This window comes from Monodon monoceros, unplaced genomic scaffold (genome assembly GCF_005190385.1).
Source record: "Monodon monoceros isolate NGI ecotype Baffin Bay Population unplaced genomic scaffold, NGI_Narwhal_1 Super_Scaffold_7, whole genome shotgun sequence".
Taxonomy (NCBI): domain Eukaryota; kingdom Metazoa; phylum Chordata; class Mammalia; order Artiodactyla; family Monodontidae; genus Monodon; species Monodon monoceros.
Genome location: NW_021703784.1, coordinates 7,334,296 through 7,344,758, shown reverse-complemented (window position 1 = coordinate 7,344,758; position 10,463 = coordinate 7,334,296). Strand labels below are relative to the sequence as shown.

General features: G+C 48.9%; 1 protein-coding gene across 1 annotated transcript in view; it reads left to right on the top strand.

Moving 5' to 3' along the window:
• The first annotated feature begins 1,666 nt into the window (after positions 1-1,666).
• Positions 1,667-10,463, top strand: part of DCPS (decapping enzyme, scavenger) — a 34,604-nt gene continuing 25,807 nt past the window's right edge. The window contains exons 1-2 of the mRNA XM_029208652.1: positions 1,667-1,886; positions 3,274-3,448. Coding sequence (XP_029064485.1) covers positions 1,686-1,886; positions 3,274-3,448 — 376 coding nt within the window. The 5' untranslated portion in view covers positions 1,667-1,685. The remainder of the gene's footprint in view (positions 1,887-3,273; positions 3,449-10,463) is intronic.

Sequence of the window (10,463 nt, the reverse complement as noted above, 5' to 3'; positions counted from 1 at the left end):
TCAACTACATTTTTTTTTTTCAGCAAAAACTCCTATATATCCTGGCTCCTCCCTTACCTCTTTGGAACAGCTTCTCAGAGCTATCCTGACAGTCCGTCTCCCGGGCTGTAGTCCTCAGTAAGGTCCCCGAATAAAATATAACTTTTAACTTTTACATTGTGCGTTTTTTTTTTCAGTTGGCAGGTTTCAGCAGGGGTGAGCTCACTGCTCAGGAGATGATGCTGATGTGCCATTGGTCCCTGGAAGGGTGGGCTCGAGCACTGGGAGGTTGCAGAGAAATTATCAATAAAAATTTTACATGGCCAAAAAAAGAAAAGAAACTCTGATGGATGAATCATATTCATGCTGCAAATCACAACCCTGGTAGCACAGTGGACACATGGTCAAAGTGGGTAAAATGGAGCAGGACACTGTGAGGCCTTCCTGGGAGCAGACCTCAGCACTACCCCCATCTCAAGTCTTTAGAAAACCTTCAGCCTCCTAGGCCTTCCCAGAGTTCCAAAGAGCAAGTTGAATCAGAGAAGTGAGGAAATGCAGAGACAAAGGAAAACAGTCAAACAAGACAAAAATAATAATAGTTTAGCCATAAAACATAGTCAAGGACCCTTAGTTCCTCCTCCAGGGCTAGAGATAATATCCTGAGCCATATCCCTGAGTTATTTTGCAGAGACTGAAGCCCCCACCAGGTGGAAGAAGTTAACTGCAAACCGCGTGCTGACCATAACTGCGTAGACTCCCAGCCTCTCTGGAACCAGAAGGTTGATGTTGACTCCAGAAATACCACCTAGTTACATCACCACCAACCAATCAGAAGAAGTCCAGGAGCTATCAGGCACCCCATGACTCTCTCCCTCATCTTGTCTTTAAAATCGCATCCCTGAAAGTCATCAGGGAGTTCAAGTCTTCTGAGCATGAGCTGCCCACTCTCCTTGCTTGGCCCTACCTTGAGAGCCTTGCTACTTTCCTTCACCACAACCCAGGGTGGGTAGACTGGCGGGCTGGGGGGAGCACACACAAGCTCGGTTCAGTAATGTGGATACAGAGGGGCAGGAGCCTCCAGGCTGGAGGTTTTAGAAATGTATTTCAGTCCCTGTTCACTTACCTTTCTTTTCAGCCAAAAGTACTGAGAACTGAATAGGATGAACATTTCTGTAAAATGAAAACGGGTGAAAACTGGAAATGATTTAAGGGCTCGCTCTAAAAACAAATTGACCAAGAAATAGATTGGCTCAACAGATTTATTTCTGAAACATCCCTTCCGCTCTAATCAATGTGGGTGTAATTCTGATTAAAATGTGCATTCAACCAAAGTGTCAACGCATTGAGTCCAAACGGCATCTTTTGGCTCCTGCCCCTGGGAGGCTGGGGCAGCCCTCTCCCCTGCAGCCTCTCTAGCCCGCCTCTTTAGGGACTTGTTGCCCTCTCGCTGCCCTCAGCACCGGCCTCCACTCGGGCCGGCTAGCACCAGGAGACCAAGGGGTGGTAACTTGAATTAAAACGCTCGTTCCGGGTGCATCCCAGTGATCAGCGCTCCGAGGCTCCCTAAGGCCGGAAGGGATGCGGCCTCCGGCGCGGACCGCGTCGGGAGTTGTAGTCACCGCCCCTTGGCTGAGGTGGGAGGAGGCGGCCGGGAGGGGCGGGGCCGAGGCCGGGTTCGCGCAGGCGCACACCTCCCGCCGGGCAGCATGGCGGACACAGTGCCGCAGCCCAACAAGAGGAAGCGCGAAGTGGATGACGAGGAGGCGGAGGCGCTCAGCACAGAGGGGAAAGAAGCGGGCGTTGGGAATGGTACCTCTGCCCCTGTCCGCTTACCTTTCTCCGGCTTTAGAGTGAAAAAAGTGCTGAGGGAGTCTGCGCGGGACAAAATCATTTTCCTACACGGGAAGGTACCATTAGGCAGCCCTGGGGAGGGGATGCGGGAAGGAGTGACCCAATCGTCGCCTCGGAGGCGGACTTTTTTTTTTTTTCTTTTTTTAGATTCTTCGGAAAATACCAAGCACATTCCTCGGTGGGGAGCGGGGAAGGCAGAGTGCACTAAAATGCAGGGGGGTTAGTTCGTGGAGGAGGCAAGACTACCTGTGAAATTAAGGGAATTAACACGCGTAGGGCTAATTTTCCTAATTCCTCTTTTACTAAAAAAAACTAACATTTGTAGAGTGTATTGCCGATTCATAATCACATGTTGAAGTCCCTAAGCAGTCATCAGTCATTCATTAAACCTGTAAGTTGCTAGGAACCCAGCAAGTGTTGCCGGACGGTCTTGCTCATCCAGGCCCCAGGTAGGGACATAGAGACTGGGAGGTCTGATCCTTGCTATAAAGAACTCCAGCCCCAGCCGAGGAGACAGTTTATTAAATTGGTGATTCAGTTCCACATATCACGCTCTGACAGTCCAGCACTGAGCCGGGTGCGGGGGACGTAGTGATGAAAGTTACCATCCTTGGTCTTCAGGAGAGCAGAGTATCTTCAGGTAGGCAGACACCAATGCCTCTAATGCCATGTGCTCAGCTTTCCAGCAGGGGCTGAGGAGAGACTGGAGACCACCTCAAGAACTAGTGAGGACGCTGGCCAAGGGTTCTCCAGAACTCCTGGCAGGAGCTCTCACTTTTGAGAGCATCAGGGGGACCTGGCCGAGGCTTCCATGCCTCTCTGTGTCTCTCTCTGTTTTTTTGGCGGTGCTGGATCCTAGTTCCCAGACCAGGGATTGAACCCACGCCCCCTGCATTGGAAGCGTGGAGTCTTAACCACTGGACTGACAGGGAAGTCCCCGAAACTTGTTTTTTACAAGGTTCTGTCTGGTTCTCTCACCCCTACCTGTCTTCAGTCTGCAGCACCTGCTGGAGAGTTTAGCCATGAGAACCTTCGACCTAGAAGCCTGTTGGGATACCCAGATTCTAGTTTCTGTTTCAACATTGACTGTTCATGTGACTTTGGGCAAGCAGTCTTCTCTGGACCTCAGTTTCTTCGTCTGTAAAATGGGGAGAATTTGACAGAGGCCTTGTGAGCCTAAAATAGAAGACAGCTGAGAAGCTTTGCATCGTTTAGAAGGAGGATGTGAGAGCTGCCACAAGGATTTGGGTTGATGAGATGCCTTCTCTGGAGAAGAAACATGGGCGCCATCGGCTAGACTTCCCCAGAGGGAAGACTGCAGGGAAGGAAATCCCAGGTGTTGGGATTGCAGAGGCCCTGGGAGCTTTTACATCTTTTACCTTTGCTCTCCAGGCCTCACTTGTGGTTCTGCCCCTGGGCCCACTGATGGTGTCTCACCCACAGGTTAATGAGGCTTCTGGGGATGGGGACGGAGAGGATGCCATTGTGATCCTGGAGAAGACACCATTTCAGGTGGACCACGTTGCCCAGCTCCTGAAGGGCAGCCCTGAGCTCCAGCTGCAGTTCTCCAATGATATCTACAGCACCTATCGCCTGTTCCCTCCAAGGCAACTGAGTGGTGAGCACGTGGGGTGGAGGTGGCTGCCTGTGGGGAGAGTGGGATGGTGGGGGATTAGGGGGTGTGGTGACCACTCCACAACTGATTTGCATATTCTAGTGCAGTGGTTCCCTATGGAGGAAGAAGCAATCTCTGAAGACATTTTTGGCTGTCAGATCTGGGGAGGTGGGGTGCTGCTGGTACCTAGAAGGTGGAGACCAGAGATGCTGCTAAATATCCTACAAAACACAGGATGGGCCTCCACGACAAAGAAATGGCAATGGTGCCGAGGTTGAGAAACCCAGTTCTGGTGTGATGTGTTTTGGGGTGAGAGTGTGATTCATAGGATAGAACGGTTTCATCTACTAATTGAGTAATAATGATTGTCAGCACTTATTAAACCCTTACTGTTGTGCTAGCCACCATTCTAAGTACTCTACACGTGTCATTGTATTTAGTCTTCACAATAGCCCTATCGTGATAGGACTTTACAGGTGAGGAAAATGCGATTTGGGAAGGTTAATGCTGTGTGTCTAAGATCACACAGCAAAAAGGTGGCAGAAAAACAGATCTTTTTAGTCGACTGAGGACTTGCTCACCACGCGGCTGTGGAATGAGCAGTGTGCTGGGTGCCGCAAGATCAGTTAGTTCCCTGAAGGAACTCACTTTCTAGGGGGGAGACAGTGTGATTGAGGAAGGACTTGAGAAGGGCAGGAGTTTGTGGGTTAAAAGGCAGTGATTTGGTTCTGATTGCAAGTATTTTTTTAATTTATTAAGAAGTGGAAGAAGAAGAATATTCCGTGCCTAAAGCCAGACGCGATGTGAGCTTTTCTCCTTTAGACGGTTAGATTCAGGAGGCAGCTTCGTGGGAAGCATGAGGCAGCCTGGTTGACCTTGAAGGTTCCTTCCAACCAGGAAATTCTGGAATGTGCTTTGCAGCCCAGGACAGTTTTATAATATCCTTCTGTCTTTATTTGTCCTCCAGCATTTAAGAACAGTTTGGCTTTACAGATATCCTGCCACAGTCTTTTGGATAGACTTAGTCTTTTCTGCACCCCCGAGAAAGGGTTCTCTTGTTGTCCTTCGGAAATATATGTGAATGCTTGATGTGAGACAGGCAAACTTTTCACGGCTGGAAGCAAAAGAGCCCGGTCCTTTGTTGAAAGAGGGCCAGATTGATCGGTTCCCGTTGACGGAAATGGACGGCTGTATTTGCTTTCTCAGGCGCTGACATTTAAGCAGACATAGTCATCAACACAGCGTGACGAAGCATGACAGTAGCCAAACACTGTAGTCAAACACGACGTGGGGTAGCCCCCAAACTATAGGCTCTGGAGCCGTTATTCTGCTGCACCCCTTGCCCTTGCCTTACCCTTTTCTCTGTCCACCCTCCCCACCCTCATCCAAAATTCAGAAGGTTTTGCTCCACAGAGCAACCCTGTAGAACTCCCTTTCATATTATTTTTTTCAGCACATGTACTTCTGTGGTGCTGCACACAGTGGGTGGTGGCTACTGCCCCGTCCTTCTATTTTTGTCATTTTTTTCCAGGATAAGCGCTGAAAGAGGCAGTGGATTACCAAGATGACAGGTGTTCGTCCCCATTCAGCCCCGAAGATGTCTGCACCTCTTCCCCAGTGCTGTACACTCCTACCTGGGAGCCTCAGGTTTTAGCTCACCTGTTCCAGGGCTCACTGTCTTTTTAGCATAAGCGCACAAACAGTGCATTATATTCTTATTTTTCCTACTGAAACTAGGCATGGCAACTTGGAAGTCATAACAGCCTGGCTCAGGGCTCCCCCCTCATCCCTCTCTCATCTCGCTGTGCCTCCTGTCCCTGGATGACATACCAGATCAGGGCTTGGCAGACCTTTTCCGTCAAGGACCAGTGATAAATATATTAGGCTTTGTGAGCTACTAGTGGTCTCTGTCACATATTCTTTTCTTTTTTAACCTTTTTAAAAATAAAAGTACTGCTCTTATCTTGCTGGATGTAGGAAAACAGGCCATAGGCTGGATTTGACCTTCTGGCCATAGTTTGTCAACTTCTGTTCCAGATTTTTCCCACTCACAGTGTGGTCTGTGGACCAACAACATTGGTATCGCCTGACAGCTTGTTAGAAATGCAGACTCTCAGAGCCCGCTCCGGACCGCAGAATCAGAATATGCATTTTAGCAAAAACCCCAGGTGAGTCACATGCACACGAAACTCGTTGAGAGGTCCTGGTCTTTGAACACATCTGTGGGTGATGTTCACATTTATTTCCCCATCTCTGACCTCTCCAAGAACCCCAGGCTCATACTGAAATAAACACTGACTTGACATCTCCATTTGGTGATCTCGTAAGTACCTCAGAGGTAAAATGTGGGAACTGATGTGCTGTCTTTAGAAGCACTTAGCACCTATTAAATTGTAGCCACTGTAACTGTTCTGATGTGTTGGGCCCTGTGCTGGGTGCTGGAGCTCCAGAGATGAATGAGAGGTCATCTCTGCCCTCTTTTGGGGAGGGGGCACCCCACAAGCTACTGTGAAAAGAGGGAAGTAAACCTCTCAGGGTTGGGTCACTGCCCGGATGTAGGGAACAGCGGTCCTTGGACGTTGGAGCCGTGTCAGACTCATTTCCAGGCCCCAGCAGCCAGGCCTGCATCAGGTGTTCAGTAAATGACCCCTGAAGAATGAACCCACAGACCAGCCCACCTCTCTTTTTTTTCCTGTGGGCCAAGCATTCCACAGCCACGAGGTGGCAGCACGGCCAGGTTATTCCTTTGGCCTTGGTCCTCAGGCTTCTCGGCCCCGCCTCTCCAATCCCAGTCACCAGCTCATTTCTCAGCTGGCTGCTCTGAGGACTTCTTCTGGTATTTCTCTGTTCTTTGGCAGACTTCTTCTCTTCTAGCCTGAGGTTTTGCTGTCTCCTCACTTATCCCTTCCAAGTTCTCAGCCGACCACAAAAGGCTGTTCAGCGAGGCCCTCATGGCCCCCCTACCCCATTGACCTAATAGAGCACAGACGTCGGAGTCCGACCCAGCCAAGCGCTAACACTTACTGGTGCTGTTTCGTAGTTTTCATATATAGTGCAGGGGTCAAGGGGTCCGCCCTCTCCCGGCTGGGATCCTGGCTTTGCCATTTATCAATTGTGAGAACTTGAGTGTCTGTATTCAACCAACAGATTATTAGGGAGTGCCTGCTGCCAGGTACACACAGGCGAGGGCATCAGACGTTACCTCCTTTGGAGTCGTAGTGGGGAAGTCAGACGGCAACAAGGAGACACGTCGACACGGCCGTGAACAGGAGAGGGGCTGCTCGGGCTGGGGACCAGGGCTATGTGGACATGACCCCCAAGCTGAGGCCTGAAGGATGGAAAGGAACCAGCTGTGCAAAGAGCGGTGAGAGGGGCGGGGAGAATGCCCTGGGTTGAGGCTGCAGCACGTGTTCTGGGGGAGGAGAGAAACAGAGCAGCGGGAGGCTGGTGGGTGGTTGGTGACCGAGCTGTGTGGCCCAGGGGAAGCCGAGGAAGTAGCTGCAGTTATTTCCTTGTTAAATTAGGTGAGGAACTGAACCTACGTCAGGATGGTTATGAAATAAATGAGACAAGAAAGGGTGTTCTGAGACTTTTTAGCCTCTATCCACAGTGAGAGATATATAGTTTACATTGTGACCCAGTGCAGAGAGATAAATATATGTGAATATAAGGTACAGAAAGAATTCACAAAACAGTACTTACCCTTAGTTTATGGGACACGCTCTAGTATTCTCATCTTCATTCCAGTCTTGTCTGTTTCCTTTTGTTTAGATGCTGGTCTTAACCTCCTAAATTAATTTCCTCACCACTGTCATGGGCTATGACCCACTGGGATAAGGTATCTAAAGCACTTAGCACAGTGGCATATGGCGTGCACTCAGAAGTGTTAGTCATCTTTTGTTGTTGTTTTTCCACCTTTAAAGTTATATGAGCCTTAAATGGAGCAATATATGTAACAGAGGGAAACACGCCTGGCCCTGACCACGGTCCGGTTTCCTTTGTTCCCCCTGTAGCCATGTGGCAAATGTGAGGACCGTGTGGGCCAGATGGCAGGGCAGAGCCTGGTCCCCTCCTGCTCCGGCTCTCACGCTTTCACGCCCTGTGGCCCATCAATGGAGCCCTTTCATTGAGAACTCTGTTCTCTTACCTGGGGAAGAAGGGGGCAGGTAGTAGGGAGAGGGGTGTGACTCAGAAATCCGGACTGCCTCTGAAAAGGCCATTGTTTTCCCTGCTGTTAGAGCAGGGGTGTGGAATCTCAGGTTCAGAGCAGAAGTCTTCTGTGTGTGAGTGAGGCCGGGCCAGGGAGTAGAGGGACCCCTGGGAATCCCATCTTCTCATGGTTGCAGGGAACTCCCAGAGCTCTAGCTATCTAGCTACAGGCCCGGTATTCTGTACAGAGGCAAAACCTGGGGCTCTGGAAGAGGGGCATTTTAAAAGGCCAGCCACTCCCATTAGAGTTTTCCTGGCAGCATAGAAAAAACTAGAAACAGTCCAGATAACAACTAACAATAAGAGTAAGTAAGTAAATCCTGCACTGGACTACTTCTCCATCCAGCTACACACATCAGGAAGGAAGGCTCTACACGCATAGAGCCGGAAAAGCAAGACATAAAATACTCACCGTGTGATTCCTTGATCCCGATTAGATCACGTTGAAAAACAAGCAGAACTAAACAATACACTGCTTGGGGATGCATTCATGCCTCATGAAACTAGGAAGACAAAAAGAGAAATGATTAACCCCCAACTCAGCAAAGTAGTTATCCCTGGCGGGGCAGGGCAGAGACTTCGGGTAATATTTGTTTCTTGGGCTGTGTGCTCCATGCATGGATGTTCTTTTATTTTAGGTCTTTAAACAGTATATATTTTATATTTATGTACATATGTGTGTGTATATATGTGTGTATATGTGTGCATGTAAAATGTGTGTGTGTATATATATACATATATATGTGTTTTATATATATATATATATATATACACACACACACACACACACACACACACATTTAATATTTACAGTATATTTCCCAATTAAAAATTAAGAAAAACTGGCAAGTCCTTGGAAGAACTAAGAATATTCCCCAGGTGCATTGTAGGGCTCTGCCCTCATTCTCAAGTTTGGTTTCTAGTCACTGTTGCTGCAAGTAAAAGTGTTTGATTAAGGCTTCCTGCCTTCCTCTGGGTCTGGGGCACTAGCAGACTTTTGTTTCTGTTCTGCCTTCTGCGGACGAGGGAGCCCCGTGCTGTGCGGTGCCCACTCGGGACAGTGCCAGTGGGCAGAGGGAGGGTGGCATGTGGCCTCCTCCAACGACTGGAGGACAGGGCCGGTGCCAGGCTCCGTGGCTGCGCTTCAGCACAGACTGGCACAGGCCTCTCACCCCGTCCCCTCGGGTGTCCTCCGCAGCCCTCCCGGCACAGCTGAGCTGAAGGACAAGTGCAGTTTGAACCGTGACCAGCAGGGGAAGCCTTGCCAGACAGGTCTCGGCCAGGACAGCACCAGAGCAGGGTGGGGAAGGGCGCCAGCGTCACCCAACACGAGAAGTACCCCAGGCTCAGGGCCACATCACGGAATTGCTCTGAGACTCAGTTTCTCTGAATGAGAAATGAGGAATCGAGTAGCCGACTAGCCTACCTCAGGGGGCTTCGGTGTCAGATGAGGTCATAAAATCATCATTTCTCAGCTCTGAATGGGATGCAGAGGTTAGTCATCAGAATTGCTTGAGGAGCTTTCTTGAATACAGAGTCTGGACCTACTGAATAAGAATGTCTGGGGTAGGCTGGGGCATTTATCAAAGTCGTGCAGTCACACGGTCAAGTAGAGACAGGCTCTGGCCTGTCTGGCCCACCCTGGTTCTGCCTTCCAGAAGTAACTACCATTAAGACAATTTCTGGGCTTAGTGCTTCTGGTGATTTCTTCTAGACACTTAACTGGGTAATATGCTTATGCAACTTTTTCTTGATTTATCAATTTTGACATTATCAGTTTCCCACAGTGGAAGATGAAAGTCTTAGCTCCTTTACATTTTCCTCACCCTCCCTCCCTCCCTCCTCCTCCCAATTTTTGATGTTTATATTATTATTTCCAGGGTTTTTTTCTTAATTGCCTTTGGAATCCTAAATATATCGAAATCTTTAGTCCTTATTCCATGTACTATAGGTTGTATCACTGTGCTGGGGGAGAGTATCGGTGAGAAGCCTCCGGCCTTCCCTTCCCAGCACCTCTTCTGTCCTTTGCTGTCCCCCAGCTTCTCTGTCAGCTGTACTGTACTTGTATTTCGCAACTCCCAGGCAGCCCTGAGATCACGAGGGCAAACCACTTACAACCATTCTGTACCCGGACAGCCATTCTGTTTTTCACATTCAGTACAGTATTCAATTACGTGAGATAGCGACACTTTATTATAAAATAGGCTTTGTGTTAGATGGTGGTGCCCAGCTGTAGGCTAACGTTAGTGTTCTGAGCGCGTTCGGGGTAGGCTAGACTGAGGTATGGTGTAGGTTAGGTGTAGTAAATGCATTTTCGACATAGGATGGGTTTATCTGCGTGTAACCTCATCATAAGGTGAGGAGGACCTGTACTCTGTTTTTGAATTTACCTAGTCATTTACATTAATAATTTGTTATGTATTTCCTTCCTTCCTTCCGGAAACACTGTTTCCAAAATGCTCTTCTCTTTTCGCTCCGATCTGGAGAGCTGATTCTTAAGGCGTGCCTTGAGCTCCCAACAGACTTCCCTTCCACAGCTGCTTTCCTGGGTTAGATCCACTGTCTTCTGTGTCTTTTTCTTTCTTGTTTTACTCTTGTTTAGCTGAAGTACATTCTTAAGTACTTCCTCAGAAAGAATAAATGAGAGGAAAACTTTGAATCTTTTGTTTTGCCCTCACTTTTTTTTTTTTTTTTTTTTTTTTTTTTTTTCCCCTCGCCTTTTTTTGTGTGGTTTTTTTTTCCCCACCCAGGGGTTGGGCCGGGGCCCTGGGCGTGGGGAGGGGTCTAACCGTTTAACCACCCGGGAAGT